Source organism: Trichosurus vulpecula, chromosome 3 (assembly GCF_011100635.1).
Source record: "Trichosurus vulpecula isolate mTriVul1 chromosome 3, mTriVul1.pri, whole genome shotgun sequence".
Lineage (NCBI taxonomy): Eukaryota > Metazoa > Chordata > Mammalia > Diprotodontia > Phalangeridae > Trichosurus > Trichosurus vulpecula.
This window is the reverse complement of record NC_050575.1, coordinates 96,408,317-96,431,362: the sequence shown is the minus strand read 5'-3', so window position 1 is coordinate 96,431,362 and position 23,046 is coordinate 96,408,317. Positions and strand designations below refer to the sequence as shown.

Here is a 23,046-nt window from a genome sequence, read left to right as displayed (position 1 = left end):
AAAGCTTAACAGAGTTGCTCAGTGGAAACCAGTACTCGTGACTGCAAGTTCAATGCTCTTCACTAGAGTCCCTACTGAATATAGCCATGCTCTTAATTAAGGTGCTCAAAAATCTAACTGGAGAGGTATACCTAGGCCTTTGAACAAATTAGCCTGAGACTCCATTTTCCCAATTGTAAAACGGATGGAGGTGGGGCGTGGGCGCTAAGGTCCCTTCCAGCTGTAAACATTCTTTGACCCGTCTAGAATACATTCTGGGACCACCCACTTTGATGAGTTCATCATGCCCACCTCACAGATGGAGGAAGTCGAAGCTCACCCCTGCCTACCTACCACCCCGGATGTTCACGGAAGCCTGTAGGTAGGGAGAGTTCTACCCAATAAGAGGCCTCCAGTAGAGGCTGAAACCAGAAAAGATAAGATACCTCATGACGTCATGGGGGGGCCAATCTGGGAACGACCTCCCTTCCCCCTCCTAGCAGTGCTTTAGTTCCTGCTGAATGCTGGCTCTGGGCCCAGACCGCCCGAGTTAGGCTACCCCCATCCCTGCCACTACCACCCACAATGGAACAGCTTCGGGCTTCGGCCCCTGGACCTCCCGGGGCTGGAGCTCCCGAGCTAGGCGTAGCAGGAGAGGCCGGGGTGTGTCCTGGGAAGTGCATTGTGGGCAGGCGAGGGAGGCTGGAGAAATTGACTCTCCTGCCACGGGGAAGAAAGATTTGTGGTGAGCGCCAGGAACAAAGAGGATCCCCCGGCAGCGGCTGGGAGCCGCTCTGCAGCTGACGGAGCTGAAGCATGCACAATGCAGAGCCCGGAGCCTCTCCCTGCAAAGGATACCCCCGGGACTGGACTGGGCAAGTTCAGCTCCTAACAGCGTAGTCACCTCCCGCGGGGACTCCGAGCCTCCGGAGGTGAGCTGCTGGAGGAACTCCCCCAGGTGCCAGGCGGGCGCCGCCCCAACCCTCGGAAAAGCCACCCCCAGGGCAAAGGAGCCACCGCTCGAGGGCGTGCCTTCCAGTGGCCCTACCCCTTAACTAAAATCTCTAATTGGAATGCTGGCCTGAGACTGAGTGAAATTCCGCTCTCCAATCAGAATGCCAATCCAACTCAAGGGGTGGGGCTTAGCGAATGGGCTGGACTTCTGTGGCCCCCAACCACATTCCGAAAGCGAAGGGCTCGTCCGTAATTGGCAGACCCGCAACCAACCAGGGCCCTGAAATCCGGAACCCAGGCCGCCGCGCCCTATGCTCAAACCAACCAAGGTGAGATGACGTCCTCAAGTACCCCCACCTCCTCCTGCAACGCCTTTAGCCGGGGGCTAGTCTCTCGTAGGAGGGGTGGGGCGGCGGGCAAGTGGAGCCCAATGGAAGGCCGGCGCGGGGAGCGTGTGAATTGCAATTGGCAGTGGGAAGTAAACAGTAGGCGGGGAGTAGGCGGTCCCGGCGCCGGCGCGGCCCCCCCCGTAGGGAGGGGGGGCGGGGGAGTGAGCAGCCGCCGCGGCAGCAGCAGCAGCTGCAGCAGCAGCAGCTCAGCAGCAGTTACAGCAGCAGTTACAGCAGCAGCTCAGCAGCAGCAGCAGCAGCAGCAGCAGGCGGGCGGCAGGCGGCGGCTGCGGCGGCCCGGGAGGCCGAGGCCGAGGCCGTGGCGGAGTCACTGCGATCCTGGCCGGCTAGCTAGCCAGAGGGCGAGCGAGCGAACGGGCGGGCGAGCGTCGCGGCCCCATGGAGCTCGAGAACATCGTAGCGAACACGGTGCTGCTCAAGGCCCGGGAAGGTGAGCCGGGATGGGGCCGGGGCTCGGGTCCGACCGGGCTGAGCTCGGGTCAGGACTAGGGCCAGGCTTGCGCTAGAGGCGGAGGCGGCCCAACCTCCGGCGCCGCTCCTGGCCTCCGGCGCCGAGCAAAGCCCGTTGCTGCTCGCCGCCCAGGACCGCAGCTCTGGGCCCTGCATGCCGGGGCCGGGCGGCTCCCGGGCCCGCGGGCGCACGCGGATGCTCGCCCGCTCCGGGCCAGTGCGGGGCCGGCGAGGCGCACAGGAAGGACCCCCCTTTCGGACCCAGAGCCGCCTAGCCCCCTCCTCCGCTCCCTGTTTATCTCCCCACTCCCCACCTGCTCTGACTTTCCCGGGGGTGACCCCAAGGAGAGGGGGGAAGCCAGCTCTTGGGCTCAAGCTCCCCTGGTTTCCTGTCTATCCTGTGCCCTCCCCAAGCAACCCCCTGGGGCCTGGCCCCTCTGCGTGATGCTGGGCAGGCGCAGCACCCCCCTTTGTACCCAGGGTTCTTGTTTCCGGCTGAGCGCCGGCGAGCTTGGGGTGCTTGGGTGAACTTGGGGCCCAGGCTTCCTGGGTAGGGGAGCGGGCCAAGCTAGGCTGGAGACCCCTTTGCCCTCCTGTCTGGAGGCAAGTTAGAGAGAGGTTGGGAGCTGGTACCCACTGGTAGAGGCTGACCTTTTGAGGATGGCCAAAGACAGGGTGATAGCTATGTGGGGGAGACTCTGGGGACTGTTCCAGGAAGCTGGTCTTCGGGGCTGTTTTAGCTGCTTGGGGGAGCTTTCCAGTTCCAATGGATGGGCTCTGTGCTGGGGCCCCCTTGTAGACTTGGATATGCTGCTTTGATTCTGTAGGCCTAACGAGTCAAAGACAGCCAAGGTGGTCCTTAATGGGGGAGGGGGGTGTCACTGGCCCAATGGGAACATATGGTGGGAACCTGAAAGATTTTCAAAGATGAGTAGACATTCTTTGGGGCCCCCTGAGGTGGAGCCCTTGGAAGAGAAATGTATATGGGGGGTGGGGAGAGAGAGAGAGAGAGAGATCTGGATGAGGTAGTAAGAGTAGTGCAGAGAAATAAATGTTAAATTTGGTGCAGGGTTTGAGTGTTGGTTCTGTCCTTTATTACCTATGTGAATTTGGGCAAGCCATTTAAATTCTCCGGGCCCTCAATTTTCTCATTCATAAAAGAGGGTTAGAATAAGTAATCTAACCTCTGAATTCTCTTCCAGCCCTAAATCTCTGATCTTATAATTTTTCTCCTCTCAAACTCTTCCAGCAGTTCAGACCCATCATAGTGCTATGTACAGGCAGGGACCTGGCCACTCTAAATGCTCAGTTGCCAGCGTGGTCTGACTATAGCCATGCTGTGGACAGGGAATCTACTACCCCACCAAGCCATCTGCAGGACTCCCTGGTAGGTGTATATGTTTGAGTGAACCCTGGGGGACCACACTTCCTTGCCAGGTAAAGCCTAGTCCACATGCCAACTGGAGATGATGGGGAATATAAGACCCGCATGGCCTCCAGGTAGACATAACTGGCCCATGGCCTTTCTTATCCCAGGATAGGGGCCCATTTGGTAGTGGCCATTGCTGGTCCACAGCTCCTGCGCTATTGCCAGACCAGCTGTGTCTCTCAGCTCTGCTACTTGTTACCTGTGTGACCTTGAACAGGTCACATAACATCTGGACTTAAATTTCCTTCTCTGTAAAATGAGCTGGTTGCACTAAATGATCTCTGAGGCCCCTTCTACCTCTGCATCTATGGTCTAGACTCTAGAATCATATGTTTTCTGCTCCTTAAGGGCAGCGACTGTTTTTAATTTTGTCTTGGTATCCTGAGTGCATTCTAGTACAATGCCTTTTTTGTCTTTTTTTTTCTTTTCTTTTTTTGGGGGGGTTGGGGAGCCACAGACCTGTGATTTTTATCAGTGTAGGGAACTTCCAGTGAGGAAACTCTCCCTACCAATCCAGGTTGGCACCTGTTCTATAGCCTTTCTCTTAAATCATTTACCTGAAATGTAATGGACACAATAAATATTTGTTGGATTGAATTGCTCAGAAAATTCTGCCTCTGTTCTGATGGGCTTTCTCTACTTTATTCTACACACACACTCTCTCTCTCTTTTTCCTTCATGGTAAGGGGTGGAGGAGTGAGGCACAGGCTCCACTAAGGATCCGCTTGGATTGAAGAGTCCCTGGACTCAGGATACCAAGAGCACTGTGACCTTCCAAACCCATAGCTTCTTTGCCTTTGCTCTCCTGTCCCTTCTAAGCTTTCCTTAACACAAGCCAGCTGAACCTGGGTTGATTGGCAATAATTAGCCTCCATTAGATCTTCAGGTCAGCCCCAGCTATGTCTGTTATCTTGCTTCCTCTGCCTTGTTAGCCCCATGGTTCTGGCTGCTGGATTTTTTAGACTAGTATTCGCTTTTCCTCTAGCTCCAGGAACCTGGCACCACTCAGACAGGCACTGTGGACAGATTGTCTTCCTGCCAGAGGTACCCAGGGCTGGGCATAGACTAGGTGTACCCAAAAAAGAAGTAGGAGATTGTAGTGGCCCCTATATTGGCCCAGCTAGGACTGGGTGAGAGAGAGCCCTTCTTGGGCATTTGCTGGTACCCTGAGGGATGGACTGCTGGCCACTAATGCTTAACTGACCACCCAAGAGGCATCTGGCTGACACACAGCGCTGGGCAGCCTGGCTTGGCTTATCTCAGCTCCCTTATCAGGTCAGCCAGACCAGACTTTCCTCCCATCCCCTGAGAGAGACATCTTCTGGTTTCTTTTTTCTGCCTCATCATCCCCCCCCCCCCCATCCTGGAAGGGGCAGGGCCCCAGCCAAGCTGGTCCTTCTGCCATGGCCTGTAGACAGCTCAGTGCCTTTAGGGTTTGGGGCTGGGGAGAGTAGCCCAGGGCATAAATGCATAGCCTGGGTGAGAGAGAACATTGGCTTGTCTAACCTGGCAAAACCAGAGGAGGGGAAGGAATTGGTAAGAGCTTAATGATGCTATGGAACCTCCAGCTATGATGGGAGGTTTCTTTCATTCAAAAATCTGGGGGGGAGTGAAGCTTAACATAGACACATTTTAGGGGCCCAGGATAGGGTCTGAAACTGAAATTCACCTGGTTCCCAAGGACTGCTTTTTCGGCCCAGAATTTCCTTATAAGAAGGAAAAGCTTTTTCCTCATCCTTCCCTTCTTTTTCCCCTTCCCTTTCTAAAGCCTCTTCCTCCCCCTGAGAATATGCTCTGGGAAGAAAGGGGACAGGTGCCTAGATATTGGGTGGGGAAGAGGAAGAAGCTGGGGATAGGGTGGGGACAGGATATTTGCATGAGACTTTCTGCAGCAACCTTGATGTGGCCTAAAGAGGGGTGGGAGGAAGTAGCTTGTGGGGAAAGGGAAGAGGGGGTGGTTAAAACACATGAATGACCTGTAGGTGAGGGCTTGTTGGAGGAGCTTCCCCTGTGCCTCTCCCATTTCTTCTGGTCTCCTCTTGAGGCCTCAGAGCCCACACTATTAGAGAGGAGGTGGGGAAAAACCTTTTTCTGTTCCAAAAACCTTGTAATTGGGCCTGAGGCTGATGCAGGGGCCAAGCCTGCAGGCACCCTTGTTGCTGAGTGAAGCAACCTTCAGAGGGCAGGCCCCTACAGGCAGGGGTGGAAGGGAAGGATTTCCCAACGGACTTCCTCTTTGAAGTTCTTTGCCCTGGCCTTGAGTCATTTTGCCCTACTCATATTCTAGGTAGTCCTGGGGTACAGAGTACACCCCATCTTGGCCTCTGCCCAGTGCCCAGTGGACATCTACAGAGCATCCCTGTCAGTAGCTCTCTCTGAAACCCCCCAAGGGAGAAAGCTGAGGGGAGCCGTCTTTGCTGGTAGCCATAGCCCCAGCTCCCTAGACTTCCTAGACCACCGTTTCCTACCTTTCATAGGGTCTTAGGATTTTAGAACTAGAAAGGACATTAGAGGTTATCTCTTCCACGCCCCCTCATTTTCCAGGTGAGGAAACTGAGGCCCAGAGAGGGAAAGTGAATTGCCCAAGGTCATACAGGTAGGAAGCTAGAATTAGCTTCTAAATCCAATGCTCCTTTCACTATACAGTGTTCTTTTGTTGTTAATTTTTTTTTCAATTGTCAAACACATTTTTTTTCCACCTTCCCTAGGTTGGGGGGGTGGGGGGGTGGAGAACGGGACACAAACAGAAAAACCAAACCTTTGTAACAAATCAGCATAGCCAAGTAAAACAAATTTCCATATGATACCTTGTTCTTTCGGTAGGACCTATGAGGTACCTTGTCTTAAGTATCTCTCACACCTTTCCATGGGACCCAGAAGTCACCCTGAATGGTAGACCAAGCCTTGCCTCCCCAGCACAGAGGAAAGCCTGGGACCTAACTGTATAAATCCCAGTCCTCCTCTCCAGAACTTCCCAGGGGCCTGAGGAAAGACAGGGACGTAGGCAGAGGTGGACCATGGCTAGCTTGGGGTGGGAGTGGGGGGAGGGTGGAGAGAGTGACAGGAGGTTGAGACTTTCACTGGGACTTGAAGGTGGGGGGGCCATGGAATAAGGAGCAACACCTTGCTCCCTAATCCTGTCATGACCCTCACAGGTGGTGGTGGCAACAGGAAGGGGAAAAGCAAGAAATGGCGACAGATGCTTCAGTTTCCCCACATAAGCCTGTGCGAGGATCTTCGTCAAAGTGTGGGTAAGGAAGGGCCTAGCCTTTAGTGCTGGGCAGCTGCTCCTTGAGGCCCCTGCCTGAGGGGCACTGGGGCAGGCTGCCTGAAACTGCTAGGCCCTGGGCCCAGCCCCAGCCCATCATTCCACCTCTCTGGGCCTTCATTCCTCAAAGAGGGGCTATAGATGATGACTGAAGGTCTACAGTAACGTGGTTCCCAGGCTGATCCTGTACCTCTGCTCCGGTTGGGGTACATCTGAGCCCAGCCTGCTGAGTTTACCAGGTGTGGTTTGGGACAAATTGTTCCCCCATTTAGGGAGGAGGCGTGGCAGGAAGTCAGGCCGTGAGTACCACCCACGCCTCGTCCCCCCCCAGAAGGTTTCAGTTCCTGAGCCTGGGTCGGTGGGGGGGGGAAGGCCTACTCCACCCCAAAGTTAGAGCTTCCTGGGCCCTGGTGTTTGCAGGCCGCTTCAGCCCTGCTGCACAGAAAGAAGACTCCTAGGAAGAGGCAGGCTGACCGAGAGGAGAGACGGGGACTGACACCACAGCTATCCTCTCTCAGCCTGAACAGGGCCTGTTCTCTGGCTGGTTTAACTCTGGGTCCAGAAGGGATGATTGATGTGTGTCCACAGCCAGGGGATCTGTTCTGGGTAACCATCTTTACACAGCCCATCTGCTTTACCCCGACACTTTAGTGGAGGAGGAGGAGGCCCAGTCCTGCCCTCAGGAAGCTTACCGTCTTGGTTGGGGTCACAGTCCATGAAATGTTAAAGAAAGTTGGAGTTTGACAGGAGGTGGGAAGTAAGGCTTTGTCTCCAAGCCCGAGCTGAGCCCCAGCCTTCACGTTTAGTGGCTTATCTCCTTGGGCTGTTGTAAAGAAAGTACTTTGTAAACCTGAACATGTTACAAACATGAACACTGTTACTGTTGACACTCTGATGCTCTAGTGGAAGAAGTGCTGGGTCAAATCCTCACTCCACCGCTAAGCTAGTGGCCACATGCATGTCACTTTCTCTCTTGGGGCTCAGTTTCCCCTCTGTACAGTGAAGGGGTTGGGCTAGGTCAGGGGTGGGGAACCTGCAGCCTCAAGGCCACATATGGCCTTCTAGGTCCTCAAGTGCAGCCTTTTGACTGAGTCCACATTTTATAGAACAGATCCTTTTATTAAGGGGATTTGTTCCAGGAAGTTTGGATTCAGTCGAAGGGCTGCACTTGAGGACCTAGAGAGGGCACATGTGGCCTTGAGCCTGCAGGTTCCCCACCCCTGGGCTAGGTGATTGCCAAGGTCCCTACCAATTGTACTGTTCAATAACAGGTTCAGATGAACTGCTGCAGATGCTTCAAGCAGGGGAGAGAAAGGGCTTGAGAGGCCAGTCAACTTCAGAAAAAGTTCATTGGGAGGAAGTAGACTGGAGCCAGCCAGGCCTTGTAGGATGGAGAGATTAGGCAGGCTCTGTCCCTAGCTGTGCCAGCTGTTTGTTGGGAGGACAGCTGGACTGGACCTTGAGACCTCAAGTAAATTTGTTCCTTCCTCTCATGCTCCAGGGCTGGGGGGCGGGGGGAGCCACCACACGTGACCTCAAAGGCTGCAGGTTCCCCACCCCTGCTTTAGTCTCTCTTTGATGGCCCCCCAAGGTGGGGCTGGGATATCAGAAGAGACAGTCCCAGCGCCTGTTATCAAAAGGGGAGGGGGGACTCCCCTGGAGGCCGCCAGGGTTTGCCATCTCCCTTCCCCCTAACATTTGAGACAAAGGGGCACCCCTCTACCCCTGAGCCCTGTATTCTTAAAAGCTGTACAGGAAACCCCTGCTCTGTCCCCAGCGGTGCCATGCTTAAAACACCCAGGGTGCAGGAGTGGTTTCCTCTCCTCCCACTCCCCATGGCCTGTTCTGATCAGAGAAACCCTGAGGCTCACAGTGAGGGAGCATGGGACCAATTTTCTCTCCATCTGTCTGACAGGTACATAAGATTTAGAAATCACTTAGTCCAATGGATAAGTAAAAGTGAAGTGACTTAGCTAAGGAGAAGTGGTGTAACCAGACTTCAAATCCGGCTCTTTTGACTCTACGCCCAGTGCCCTATATGCTATGTCCTTGCTGTTTCCTTCCTGTCATGCCTCCTCCAGGAAGCCTTCCCTGACTACCCCAGCCTCACTTCCTCAGAGCTAGGAGACCCAGAATACCTGGCCACCATAGTGCCCTGGCCAACTGAACTGAGTTTCTCCTCACCCAACTTCTGCTATGGGGGTGGTGCAGGGAGGTGGCGGTGCTTCCTGGGCTGATGGTGGCCACAGATACTCCCTCTGTTTGTAGAGCGGGACTACCACAGCCTGTGTGAGAAGCAGCCCATCGGGCACTTGCTCTTCCGGCAGTTCTGCGAGACACGGCCAGAGCTATCTCGATGCATCGGCTTCCTGGACGGGGTGGTAAGGGCTTCCCCTGCTTTCCAAGTGCTCCCATGACCAGAGTGAGGGAAGCAAGCCTCCTGAGGGTCTTCTGTCCCAAGGCCCAGGGCCTGGAAATCCAAGCAGGCTCTTCCTACCAGCAATGGTCCCAGGATAGGGCCATCCTCAGTATTTTCTCGGCCAACCCCTGTTGGACTCTGGTGCTCAAGGCCAGCCCAGAAAACCACGCCTTCCACCCCTGTGAATTCCTCTCCTGGCCCCTTCTGTAGTCCCTTCCTTTCTTAGGCTAAGACCCATAGGTCTCATGGTCATTCTTCCTATAGGCTGAATATGAGGTGACCCCTGATGATAAGCGGAAAGAGGCTGCCGAGAAGCTGATAGAGAGCTACCTGAACCCCAAAGTGAGTGAGCTGCAACGGGGACCTACTAGGGTTAGTGAGAGAGCTTGGATGATGGGGTCTGTCCTCGCCAAAAGGTCTGATCTGGATAGTGATGGGAGGTGGGCCTCAGCCCTGGAGCAAGGAGGGTGAAGGGTGAATCGTGTGGAGCCATTCAGAGCCTTTCTGACAGAAAGAGACAGACAAATGAAAGAAACCAGGAGGACCCCTGGAGTTTGAGAGCTCCTCTGGGGCTTGACAGCTGAGCAATAGTGGTCATCTGCTCTAAACTCCTAGCACCTTCTAGAATATTCTTTCCACAGAAGTGGTACTTAACCTTTTTGGTGTCCTGGGCCCCTTTGGCCATCTAGTGAAGCCTATGGATCCTGTCTCAGAAGCACATTTGTGTAAATATATAAATGAAAATACATAGGATTACAAAAACCAATTTGAAATACATTTATAACAATATTTTTAAAAAACAACTTGAAAAACCTCAGGTTAAGACCCTCTGCCCTCCCTGAAGAGGATCTTCTGTCCCCTAGCTTACTGGACGCTATATTCTGTCCCCTCAGTTCCTGCCCACCCCCTACTCGTGTGAGGGCCAGCAAACAGACTAACTCACTGCTTTTCAGATGAGTGCTTGTGTGCAGGGTCAGAAGTGGAGACAAATCACAAGGCAAGCCCAAGTGTCTGCCATCTCGGTCTCTTCTCTGTGTGTCCCTCGCTTCTGGCTGTCTGCTTGGAATCCTGCTGGAGCAGAGCAGAATCCCCTGGAGCTTCGTTGGGGGTTGGGGGGAGGCCCTGCTCAGATCTAGCATGACTTAATAGATAGAGCTGCCCGACAGTGGTACAGGCTGCCTTTGGGGTAGTGAACTCATCACCAGAGGAAGCCAAGAATGGATGACCCCCCCATCAGGGAGGCTCTAAAAGAAGTATTCCAGAAGGGGCTAGGAGTTTGGACTCTGACCAATAGCTCCGGCTTTTTCTGAGTTTGTAGGGCCTGTATAATCCCTTGGTGCATGAGTGTGGCCTAGGAGAAAGCTCAGCTCCTTCTCATTGTGGGAGCTCACTCGGGGTTAGGGGAGGATAAGGAACTCAGACCTTCACACTGACTCTTCTCTGCCTCTGCTGACATCCCCAGTGTACAGACCATATTCCTGAAGTTCCTTCCCAGCTGGTGAGTGACTGTGCTGAGCGACTTGAGCAAGGGCCCTGCAAAGACCTCTTCAAAGAGCTCACCAGGTGAGTATCAGCCTGTCCTTCTATTGTGTGGAAACAGGAGGAGGCTAGCCTTCAAGGTCAGCCTGGCAAGGAGGGGCTGGGAAAAGTGCTATCCTCAGAGGTGTGCTCTGGCCTGGGAGAGCCCACTACAGTGGAGCGAGGATCTGAGAAGGCTGCCATCCCAGTCACCCACTGTCCTGGGGGGCTTCCTGTGTGATGACCAAAGCCAGCCAAGGCTTCAACATGCACTCCATCCCCAGATTGACTCATGAATATCTGAGCGTGGCCCCCTTTGCCGATTACCTCGATAGCATCTACTTCAATCGATTCCTCCAGTGGAAATGGATGGAAAGGTGAGTAGAACTACTTTTGTTGTACTTAAAAGTATGGGGGCTGGGGGCCCAGGGTGGAGCATATGTGCTGAGCAGTTGGAGGGAAGGGATTTTGATGGGCAGTTGGCAGGGGCAGCCTGTGATCTTGGATGGGGTTCGTGAGACCTGCCCTCAACTAGAAGAGGAGAGACTAAATATCCACCTCCTCATCCTCACCTGCTTCTCTCCTGTCCTCGTACTCCAGCACTACCCAGACATAACCTTCCTGCCTCACTATGTCCAGGCACAAACTTCATCCCCACCTCTGGAGCCCCTGGTGATTCTTCTTTCATCTTTCCCTCTGCAGGCAGCCAGTGACTAAAAACACCTTCCGCCAGTACCGGGTCCTGGGCAAGGGTGGCTTTGGGGAGGTGAGTGGCTTTGAATGCAATGGAGTCCGTGAGGAGACCAATCCTTTGGATGGCATCGAGGGGGCGGTGCCTCTGCCAGGGAGACATTCCTCTTGTACATGCTGCTGCACTCTCTCATCCACTAGTCCCCAAAGTTTTTGGGATGGCAGTGTCCTTTGTGTCTTACGCCATTGCTGCCACCACTTGTAGAGACATACCCCAGGTGAGAGAGAGTGGCAGCCGGGCCCCAGATTATCGCCTCTTTTGGTTTCCTTCTCTGATAGGCCTGAACCAAGGTCTATGCTTGTTCCTTTGTCTACACTGCCCTGGTCTCTGCCTGACTTCTGGGGACCAGGATAGGAGGGGAAAAAAAACATCTCTTAATGCCACTGAGAAAAGCTCAGAGCATCTAAAGAAAGAGTGACTGTAAACTTGGCCATGGCAACTAAGCGGAAGGATCCTTGTTCCATTTATGATGTGGGACATGGACTCAGGAAGACTTGTGTCCAAATCCTGGCTCTAAAGCTTAACAGCTTTAGGACTCTCTGATCCTCGATTTTCCCCCTGTAAAATGGGAATGATAGGTCTTTCCCCACCTCCCTTATAGGGTTGTTTTGCTAAAAAGGTTTTGTAAAAGCAGCAGAAGTGAACAGTAGCAGTGGTGGCTGCTGCTGCTACTATTAGGATGCCTCATCAGGGTATGAAGGTGACCTTGGGCTCTCAAAGGCCATATCAACTGAGTATAAGCTCTTCCACCAAGCCAAAAAGGCTTTGAATACAGTCCCGATGATAGAGTCTGCTGTCTAAAAACTAACTCAGTAGGTGATGAATTCATTGGCGGTGGCAACTCATGAAAGAAACAAAAACATAAAATGGCTCTTGGATCTTTCATTGCTGGCAGAAAAGGAGGCAGAGGAGGTAAAGATCCATTTTTAGGGTATCCACGAACACTAACTTTTAGGTACTCTCAATAGGAGATCTCGTGCTCGTGAATTGGCATGTTAGTGAAATTACTGAACCACATCAGTATTGACATTCTTTAGATAAACGAAGGTCAAATACAAATGGAAATTGCAGCTAATTAGGGAAGTAAATAAAGACTTGGCAGAGTTGGCTTAACTGTGCATTCAAAGACAACAAGGAGCATCATTTAATGGCATGCTTGGTCATCTCTCATTGGGATGCTTTTAATGAGAAGAAGCGAAAAGACCATCACAGAGAGAATGCTTGTATCTGCTACACCGTTTGTTGCAGACAATGTTGCAGAGAAATTCTATGGCAAGGTAGATAAGATTTTCCAAACCAAGCCAATCCAACCTTTTATATTTGGTGACTACAATGCAAGATGGAAAGATAGCCAAAAGTGTGCTGTGCTGCAGTGCAAGAACATTGGGAGTCAGAGGAGCTGGGCTCACATCCCACGTCTGGTCCTCACCACCTCTTTGGCTTTGGGCAAGTCACTTAACCTCTCTGAGCCTCAGTTTCCTCACCTGTAAAATGGAGTTGATCTCGATGCCTGAGGTCCTTTCCAGCTCTAAATCTATGATCCTAAGTATGTTGGAAAATGTGATTCAGTTTTAAGAAACAAGAGGCCGAAGACTTATAGACTACTCAGAAGCCTCATGTCTATATATTATGAATACTTCAGTAAGTTAGACGGCGTTGGAGGAGGCAGACACCCAGCAACATCACAAAAAATGAAATTGACTGCGCTGACAGGGAACAGCTGGTTATTGCTATGGGAATCCTATCAAAATTAACCATCTCTGTGCTGTCAGATCATCCACTGGTGAGGGAGGACCAAAAATCAGCATCAGCCTAGAAGGAAGGCCAGAGAGGAGAACCAGCTTCAACCTGGCTTACTTCCAGCAAGCTGTTGGTATCAAGAAGGGAACCAGTGATCTTGATTTTTCACCATTTTCTGAAGGTATCAACCAATATTAAGCAGTCACCACCATAGGGAGGTGGAAGGAGCCTAGAACATAATGACCTTACTGAGGAAACACTGGATCTCCCTGCCATGGGGAGAGAGACAGAAGCCAAGAACAGAATGGGTTTAAAATACAAGCACCAAAACACTACAGAAGAGAATGGTAGAAGATGACCAAGAGCATCACCACAAAGAGCTTTGAAAAGCAGCGCGGGCAAAAATAAGTCTGTAAAAAGCTTGGCTTGAGACAACAAATAGGGTAGATAAGTAGAACGGGTGTTGGGACCATCCATTTGCATCAGTGACAGGAAAAGCACCACATCTAAATCCTAATACCTCAGTCTCTATAAGACGGAGCGAAAATGGCACTTAAGAAGATGAAGTTGGAAAAAAGTGCCTGGATCAGACCGAGATACACACCGGGTATCTGTGCTGGCAGCAGCAGTATCCCGAGAAGCATCAAGGGGCCATTCTCCATGCTACCTGGTAAGGGGGAGAAGATGCCAAAAAATGGTTTTTAAAAAATCATGTGAGATATTATCAGAAAAGGTGATGCCATTTCCCAAGGCAGATCCCACCCTCAAGGTCACATAATTCATAGCTAACACTTACAGCACTTACTACATGCCAGGCACTGTGCTGAGGGCTTTACCATTGCCATCTAATTGGATCCTCATGACAGCCCTGGGAGGGAGGTGCTATTATTATCCCTGTTTTACAAATGAGGAAACTGAGGCAAACAGAGCTTAAGCCACTTGCCCAGGGTCACGCTCATTGCATTCATTGTTTGTGGATACCAAAAAAGAAAAAGAAGTCCAAACTCATTTGACTTGGTAGAGTAAGATGCAGCCTAAAGGCTCCCCCAAGGATTGCCTCATCCCTATGGAAAGGGCACATGTCTACACGCATCCTCAGAGATGACGGATTATTAATATCCATAAAATAGGAAGGTTGTGGATGCCTACCTATGGTTTCACCAGGATTGTGGAGATGTCTCACAAAGGGTTTAAAGGGAAGAGACATTCTCTCTAGACAGTTGTGAGATTTTCCATCAATGTTAACTAAAGATATTCCAAATTGTGATCTTTGTCCAATGACTGGTGGATTGCGTTGTTACTCTCAGAGTTGAACCAATATTGATCAATGGTCATGTTAGCATCAAGCAAGACCAAAAACAAGGAGATGAGTGCCTGCCAAGGATACTCATCTTTGTTGCTCACATTTGCAAATGGCACACTAATTAACTCAGCCCTGGTGCATTTTGGGGCTCCTTGATGAGTTCCTTCCTTGCTCAAAAAATTACCTCAAAATCCACATAGGGATGAGAGATTGAACCTGCGATTTCCTCGGCATGGTGTACTCCGAGAAGAAGGAACTCCCTCTACCAGTGCTAGTCAGTACCTCTGCAACTTTGTCATCTCTAGAGTACCCAGGGTCACACAGCCAAGTATGTGTCAGAGACTTGAGCCTGGTCTTTCTGGCCCCATGGCCAGTTCTATCCATTATGCCACACTGCCTCTTCATGTAGGAAACACCAAATGGGTGACAAGTGCCAATTGTCTAAACATGCAGTAGAGTTAACACCTCTATCCTGGGATGGTCAGCAAAGCGGACCCATAATTGAAGAAGAAGAAGATTAGGAAGGTGCATTTGTGTAATAACTAAGTCCTTTCATTGTTCCCAAGCTTCTCCCTTACACGTAGCCTCAAATATTTAAGACAAAGATTGTCCTGGCTGCACCCTGAAGTTGTGGTCACCAAAGAATCAAAGTTGTGTGGGTACCAAGGTCCATGGAGAGATACAGCATACTGACGTTAATGACCTCTGCACAGAAAATGGCAGAAGGAACATCATCCAGGTGATGGAGAACGTTTGGATGGGCCAGGTGCAATGCTGGTACCCAGGAGACTATAAAGAGACTTCCGTGCGCGATCAAAAGCTGAAAACAGACAAAAACCACACGGGCTGAGAAGGCAGGGTGGGCAGAGGTGGGAAAAAGAGCCTGACTCTTCCCCAGGCCAGGAGAGCTGGTAGAATCTGGAGGAACCCAGGACTGAGCAGACACTAGGGGCAGTGCAGACCAAGGGGCCTTAGGAAACTCTGGAAGAAGATGAATCTGGGGCTGGGTAAGAGGGTGCAGACTGCCCCTCTCTCTGGGACTTGGCAACTGGGGGCTAAGAGCAGGGCCTAGAAGATAGCTCCTTGAATCAAAAAGAGACCATTGGGTGGGGATGTGGGTGAGTGGAACACATCATCACTAGACATCCCTTCCCACCTCCCCAGGTCTGTGCATGCCAGGTGCGAGCAACAGGCAAGATGTATGCCTGCAAGAAGCTAGAGAAGAAGCGAATCAAGAAAAGGAAAGGAGAGGCCATGGCCCTGAACGAGAAGCAGATCCTGGAGAAAGTGAACAGTAGGTTTGTAGTAAGTACAGAGGAGGCCTTTTCCTTTCCCCCCAGTCACCTCCCAGAGAGGCCTCTGAGCCTGCCCCTGGCATGCCTCCCTTCCCCCACAACCCCCATCCGTTCTCTGCCCTACCTCAGCCACCTTTTTAATCTGGGAGATGTGGAACAATGACTCCTCCCACTGCTAGGAACACAGCAGCCTCCCCCTGGGCCAGCATCTCCTAATGCTACCCAGGAGGCTCTATGCCTGGGGAAAGCTGCAGTGGTTCTCCATAAGGCATCAATGCCCCCATATCCCAAGGTAGTTTCTTAATCACACCTGGGAAGTGTATGAATGAGGCAATTATAATCTGGCCTACAGGGAACTGGCCAGCACTGTGCATGGCATGCCATGTCTGTGTCTGCTTTACACACACACACACACACACACACACACTCTCTCTCTCTCTCTCTCTCTCTCTCTCTTTCTGTCTTTCTCTCTTCCCCGCCACCCCCCCCAACTCCCACCTCACCAATTTGGGGCTTCAAGGAGGAGCCTCTTCCCCCTGCCTTGGGCCAACAACTTCCAGATCACTTGGTGCCCACCTGGGCCCCTCTCTAGTTCTGGTCTGTGAAGTGAGGTTGAAGGATAGACAGGCCCCACCCAGGACTGACATGGCCCTCTCATCCCACCAGTCAGTCACTAGTGTGTTGTTCATGTGGCCATCTGGATGCAGAGCCCAGGACAAGGGCAAGGGTGTGGGTGACCTGGTAGTTACTGAGGAGAGCACAGGCCACTGGGCTAGCAGTCTACTGTCACAACACCCATGTCACTTCTGGGTATTGCAGGTGAGCTTGGCATATGCCTATGAAACGAAGGATGCCCTGTGCCTGGTGCTGACTCTGATGAATGGGGGAGACCTCAAATTCCACATTTATCATATGGGGGAAGCAGGCTTTGAAGAAGCCCGTGCTGTCTTCTATGCGGCTGAGATCTGCTGTGGCCTGGAAGATCTGCACCGGGAACGGATCGTGTACAGGTAAGCTTGGGGGTGGATGTTGGCAGGCTGGGAAAGGTCCTCACAGCCATGTGAGCAGAATTAACTGAAGGAAGCAGGAATGCTTGGCCTGAGGAGAAGGAGACTGTGGCTGACTAGAACCCCCCACCGCATCCCTCCATAGGGTTCCCTTAGCCATCCTCTTCTCTATCTTCAAGTTAGGAGAGGGATTAGACTCTTTTGGGGGCCCCAGAGGGCAAGGTTGGAGCTTGTACAGGAAAGTAGCAGATTTGTACTTAATATAAAGAACTTCCTGAAAATTAAAGCCGTCCAGAAATGGAATGAGCCGCCTCTAGAGACAGTGAGCTCCCAGTCGCTGAAGGCTTGGAAGCAGAGGCTGGATGCCCTTTGTAAGAACATCCTAGGCAGGAGCCGTGCCCTGGCTAGGCAGGTGGAGAAGAGCTGGACTCGAGTCCTGTATCTGTCAGGTACTTGCCGAGCGACCTCAGACAAATCATTCTCTCTCTGTACCTCATTTCCTCATCTCTAGGAGGGGGCTAGCCTAGATGTCATGTTCTGGTTCTAGTGGCCTGTGAGTTCCATGAGGTCCTGTCCAGCCTGAGAGTCTGTGTACCTTTGGGGACCAGCATTGGGCAGGAAACCTGGTCAAGGCCTGGTCCACAGAGAGGCAGGGTTATCCACAACTGAGGAATGCCCAAGGTTCCAGCCCATATCAGGTGTAGCACTAATCCTGCCCCTTCTCCCTCAGGGACTTGAAACCAGAGAACATCCTGTTGGATGACCATGGTGAGTGAGGGAGCAGGTGCCTGTGGGGGTTGGGCTGGCTCTTCTAGACGCCCTGTGACCAACCCCTCCCTTTCAGGCCACATTCGGATCTCTGATCTTGGACTGGCTGTGTACGTGCCTGAAGGTCAGACCATGAAAGGTCGAGTAGGCACTGTGGGCTACATGGGTGAGTGTCCTCCCTTGCAGATTGAGGCTGCCTTCCTGGCCTGGGCTTCACCTATCCTCTGCTAGACATACACGGCCAGGTCAGCCTATTCATCTTCAGCAAAACTGCCTTTTGCTCCACCCCCCCAACTCTGATTCCTCTATTCTGTTTAGTTTTGTCATAGGCTCTCCACTACAAACCATCATTGCTTAGTCCAAACAGACTCCTGTGCCCTTGGCCTCCTTATCAGCCTTTGTACCACCACCACCACCCCTGCCCAGTCTGTGCCCTTCTCTCCCTGAGAGACGGGGTAGTAACAAACTAGTCAAGGAAACTCATTGCTGTTGGGTGAATGAAGATGGCGGCTCTCACAGGGCCTTACCCTGTAGCACTGAGGATGTCTAGGCATGGGGCAAGCACCTTTATCCCACCAGCAGCCGTTTTATTATACCGTAAGGGAAAATGTTTTCTATGGTACTGTGCCAGAGGGGCTAGTGGACAGCTCACTTGGGCCGCAGGCCCTCCCCCATTACACTCACAGTGCTGCCCGATGGTGGACCAGCAACAATCATGTCTACAGACGGCACTGCCTTGATCCGAGAGGCCTGGCCTGGCTCTGTGGCTGCTGAAAATGCCCAACCTGCCTATTTGTGGAAAGACAAACTGGGGGCCACTTGAGGTCCCAAACTAAGCCCTGTGTTATCATGCCCCTGTGAGGCAACATGGCTTAGTAAAAGTAGAAAGAGCCCTGAATTTGAAACCAGAAGCCCTGAGCTTAAACCCTGGTTCTGCTGCTTCATGGCTCTATGACCTTGGTCAAGTCCCTCCTGTCTCTCAGCCTCAATTTCCCCACCTCCAGAATGAGGGAATGTGATCCTGACTCTTTCCCTTCCCCCCACCACCACCCCACGCCCCACCACTGGCCCTGAAATAGCACTGTGTCCTGTCACCCCCAGCCCCCGAGGTGGTAAAGAACGAGCGGTACACATTCAGCCCAGACTGGTGGGCCCTGGGCTGCCTCCTGTATGAGATGATCGAGGGCCAGTCCCCCTTCCAACAGCGGAAGAAGAAGATAAAGCGAGAGGAGGTAGAACGACTGGTGAAGGAGGTGGCAGAAGAGTACTCGGGCAAGTTCTCGTCCAGAGCTCGTTCTCTGTGCACCTCGGTATGTGGCAGGGCCTCGAGGGCTGGGCCAGAGGAGGCTCTTCCCCCAGCCTGGGAGCCCTGACCTCCCTGCCTTTCTGCAGCTTCTGTGCAAAGACCCCCGGGAAAGGCTCGGCTGCCGAGGTGGGGGCGCTCAGGAAGTCAAGGAGCATCCCATCTTCAAACGTATCAACTTTAAGCGGTTGGAGGCCGGGATGCTGGAGCCTCCCTTCAAGCCCGATGTGAGTGCTTCCCCCTCCCCTGACTTGGGTGGCCCAGAGTGGGAGCCAGCTTTGGGGACTGACCAGGGCAGGATTGGGCTGGGCTCCCACCTGCACTAAAGTCACCAAGAGCCTGAAGAACCCTGGCCGCTGATGTTAACGAGTAAAGGGAATCAGAAGTCCAGCCCCACAAATCCCCAGAGGCTGTGGGTAACTGGAGAGAAAACGGGCTGGAGCAGTGGGATTGGAAGGGATTGGAAGGCCAGGAGCTGACCCTAGAGTCGGAGTCCCCGCTTCCTGCCCTTCCCAGCTGTGAGGAGGCCCGGTGAGCCCTCGGGAAGGTCTCAGGAAGGAGATGACCAACGCCAGGCAGAGGGCATCCAGGCCCACATGGCCACTGGACCCATTGGCACTTCCCATTCCCTGGCCTTGCTGGGTCACCCAGAGAGCCCCTTATCTCTTCCCCCTCCCAGCCCCAAGCTATTTACTGCAAGGATGTGCTGGATATCGAGCAGTTCTCCACGGTCAAGGGCGTCGAACTGGAGTCTACAGACAATGACTTCTACCAAAAGTTTGCCACGGGGAGTGTGCCCATCCCTTGGCAGAACGAGGTACGTTGGCCTGCCTGACATGTGGGAAACGAGTCGTCCCTCCCTCGAGAGGCTCCCCGAGGTAGGGTATCCCAGCACTACATTGCACCTTGACCACCTTCTTGCCTCACGGCCACAGATGATTGAGACAGAGTGCTTTAAGGAGTTGAACGTCTTCAGCATGGATGGAACAGTACCCCCAGACCTCGATTGGAAGGGCTTGCCCTCACCACAGCCCAAAAAGGGCTTGCTCCAGCGACTCTTCAGCAGACAGGTAACAAGCAAGCATGTGTTGCGACCCCAGGAGACAGCCTCTTTGTTTGGCCTTCTCTATGGAGCTGGACACTCTGGGCACTCCCAGGGTGTGCCAGGTACTGCTTGAGCCGCAACTCCAAGCCGAGTCAGGCTCCACCCTGATCCTGCTCTGAAACTGTGTCCTGATGACAGTTCCCCCCAAAGCTCCCTTGCCTGCGCTTGTGTAGAAGTTGAGGCCGAGGAAGCAGTCAATTGCCTCTGCCCCAGGCCTCCCTCCCTCCCTGCCGGGGCCTCATTCATGCTGTGTTTTCTCTTTCCAGAGGTGAGCAGTGTGTGGCTCCCGGCGGGGCCTAATCCCTTCTGCGGCAGTGGCCAAGCGATGTGGGCAAGAGGAGTCCGGTGCCTGGTGCCCTCCCTCCCCCCTTTCTTCCTGCCCACTGCTTCATTCTAAATGCCCAGAGCCACTAATCCTTGCTTGGCTGCCCTGTCTGCCCAGGCCCTGCCTTCACCAGCTTGGTTGAAGGGGTTCAGTTGCCCCTTCCCCATCCCAGTCTGCCATGTCTCCCTAGAAGCCACCAAGCTTATCCTCAAAGACAGTGGCTCGGTGAAGGAAGGGCGCTCCCTTTCTAAATGTGAACACATCCCATAGCACAGCCCTGGCTCCTCAGGGTGGCACCTCCTAGCTTCTGGGAGATGTGGGAGAGCCTTCCTTCCTCAGATAGGGCCAGCGGCCTGGAAACCATTGTTGCTGCTCCGTACCTCGGTTCCCCATGGCTGTAGCCCTCTTTCCTGCAGATCCATGGCCAACTTCTGGTGCTCAGGCTGCATGGGAAGCCTGGGTGGGCTCAGTTAGGTCCCTCTGCTCCTCACCACATCTTACAGGGTCTTACCCCCTCCGGGCCCCATGCTCCCCTAACTCCGTGTTCTGCAGCTGGCCTAGGCACTTCCCCTCTCCCAGAATCCCTGGGGTGGGGGGGTAGCCACTCTGCTCATTCCCTGAGGAGTAGGGGGAAGGGGGGACCAGGGACATCCCTACAGCACCTTTGGGCAGCACCAGACTTCTTGAATCCAGTAACATTGTTCAACCCTTCCTGCTCTGCTTCCCTCTTTGTCTTCCCCGTCTCTCCTCCTCCCACCCTTCCCTGTTCTAGGACTGTTGTGGGAACTGCAGCGACAGTGAGGAAGAGTCCCCCACCCGCCTCTAGCCCAGAGGGCCTGACACCCACACCCGGATGGCGGTAGCAGCTGCCCACCTGCCCTGTTTACAGTTTTGCACAATTGTCCTTAAAGATGTCTGTAAAGGCCCATGGAGGTGCCTCAGAGCCGGGCAACCCCTGCACATGCCAGGATTGTTCTAAATCTTTGGCTTGCCGGGGTAGTTTTCCTGCACCCTTGGGGGTGGAGCAAGGAGGAAAACTCTGTTCCATTCTTCCTTCCCACCCAGCCTGGACGGGGTGCCCTAGGACACCTTTCTAGAGGTGGCAGACCCTGGCTCCCAAACCTGCCCCCTAGGAATCATTGGAATTTTCTATATTTATATATCTGTATGTATGTATATATCAAGTGTAGATTTTTAAATCACTGGGCAGAGGAGCCATCTCCCTCCCCACCACTGCCCACAGTACTCACTGTGGCCCTTCCCTGGGCCAGAGCAGAGAGGGGCAAGATTTATTGCCAAACCAAAGGGCCCCACCTGGCCCACAGGGGCTGCTGGGCAGCTAGTTTGGGTCCCAGGCCCTCCCCCATCACACTCACTGTGTCACCCACCGTGAACTAGTGACAGTTGTGCCTACATATCCCACTGCCTTGTTTCCAGTGGCCTGGCATAGCCTCGTGACTGCTGGAAACTCCCTCCCTGCCTGCTTCCAGATAGGAACATTTGGGGCCACTTAGTGAGGCCCCAAAATAAGCCTCCACTTGGGGACAGAGGTAGCACAGACAGGAAGCCAAGGCCTGGCCTGTGGCTACCACCCCTAGGATCCCCTACCCCCACAGGACCAGTGCCAACTGCCCGGGGATTTGGGCCATGTGGACCACACCCTTTAGAAAGGAGTGCATCGTAGGGGTGGGGGTGGGGGGGTGGGGAGGGTTGTCTGAATACCACCCTTAGTCTTCCCAGAAGGCATCTCTTCCATAAAGCCCCTGCCAGGTCTGAGCAGATAGGCCTCTTCTCTCCCCTGGTGGCCTCCAGCTCATGTGCCTTCCCAGGGGCTAGAGAAGTGGGGCCTGGGCTCTTCTCCATCCCCAGTACAGCACCCCCCTTCCAAGGGTTTGGGAGGGGAGGACAGTTTTTAAAACATTCCAGCCACATTGCACAGTATCCACTTGTCCCTGTGTGAGTTCCTAGCAATAATCTGCCCCTTCCTCGTGTTTCTGAGCGTGTGGCGTGCCTGCCCTCAGCCTGGGCCCTGTCATCCCACTGAGCCAGGCTTCTCGGGACTGTGACTTACCCAATATGGCACCATATCTGTGGTAGCATTTGCTTGCACTGATGTTCCAATATGTAAAGACTGGTTTTTATGCCTTTTATTCATTGTACGATACCCAGTGTCTTTGTTGTTTCCTTCATGCAAACGTGAATATAAGAGCACAAACTGATTACGGCTCCCCAGCCTGCTTCTTTCTTGGGGTTCCTGCCATGGCCGGTATCCCTGCACACCTGGGATGGTGGCCAGGAGTGGGATCAGATGATGCTCACCCCTCGAGCCAAGTTTCTAGCAAAGTGTTGGGGGGCAGAGGGGTGGCGGGAGGGATGTGAGCTAAGTGAGACCAGGCAGACTCACAACAGTGTGAATGACAGATTCACTGAAGCCGTAGCAACCAGAAGCAGGGAAGGTCAGTCCCCGGACAGACATCTGTACTTCACTCTGGGCTGCACTTTTTTTTTTTTTGCCATAGATGGAATATCTGAATCTGAATGACAGGAGGCTAGCATGGGTGACATTCAAGTCGATGGGCCAAAACACCTTGTACTAGAGCGGTGAGCCTAGTAAGATCTGATGTAAAACATTTGTTAAGTGCCTTCTGTGTGTGGAGCACTCTCCTGGACAGTGGGGGAGACACCATCTAAATAAGACCCCACCACCACCCTCTGGGAGCCTGTGGCCCACAGTGGGGATATGCTACCAACACAGCTACCGGGCTAACAAATGGAAGACTAGTTACAAAATACGGGTCTTTGTGCTTTTTGTGGGGAGAAGCTGGTCTGTCAAGAAGGACTTATTCCTGGAAGGAACATCTCAGTTGGACTTCTTCTAAGAGGTGAAAAGGGAAAGGAAGAAGCATTACGCACATCTCATACAAAAGGTATGGAGGGTTGGCAGATTACCCAGAGAAGGGCCTCCGGAGTGGCTGGGGTTTAATAACGAGAAGAACCACGTGAAATTTAACTGCCAAAGTGA

General features: G+C 53.0%; 1 protein-coding gene across 2 annotated transcripts; it reads left to right on the top strand.

The window, feature by feature from the left end:
- Positions 1 to 1,605: 1,605 nt before the first annotated feature.
- Positions 1,606 to 22,236, top strand: GRK6 (G protein-coupled receptor kinase 6). Of its 2 annotated transcripts, none has more exons than XM_036751906.1 (16): positions 1,606 to 1,773; positions 6,378 to 6,473; positions 8,759 to 8,871; positions 9,174 to 9,251; positions 10,372 to 10,472; positions 10,712 to 10,804; positions 11,130 to 11,193; positions 15,386 to 15,526; positions 16,336 to 16,526; positions 17,254 to 17,291; positions 17,368 to 17,457; positions 18,393 to 18,601; positions 18,684 to 18,821; positions 19,274 to 19,411; positions 19,530 to 19,664; positions 20,797 to 22,236. In XM_036751906.1, the coding sequence occupies exons 1-16, from the start codon at positions 1,722 to 1,724 to the stop codon at positions 20,848 to 20,850; spliced, it is 1,731 nt and encodes a 576-aa protein (XP_036607801.1). In that variant the 5' UTR covers positions 1,606 to 1,721; the 3' UTR covers positions 20,851 to 22,236. The 2 variants fall into 2 exon arrangements, with proteins under 2 accessions (XP_036607801.1, XP_036607803.1); XM_036751908.1 differs by having other exon boundaries at positions 19,966 to 20,881.
- The last annotated feature ends 810 nt before the right edge of the window (positions 22,237 to 23,046 follow it).

Coding starts and splice junctions, on each gene's coding strand:
- GRK6 (XM_036751906.1), top strand. CDS start 1,722: ATGGAGCTCGAGAACATCGTAGCGAACACGGTGCTGCTCAAGGCCCGG. Junction 9,252..10,371: donor AGAGCTACCTGAACCCCAAA/GTGAGTGAGCTG, acceptor TGACATCCCCAG/TGTACAGACCATATTCCTGA. Junction 19,665..20,796: donor AGCGACTCTTCAGCAGACAG/GTAACAAGCAAG, acceptor TCCCTGTTCTAG/GACTGTTGTGGGAACTGCAG.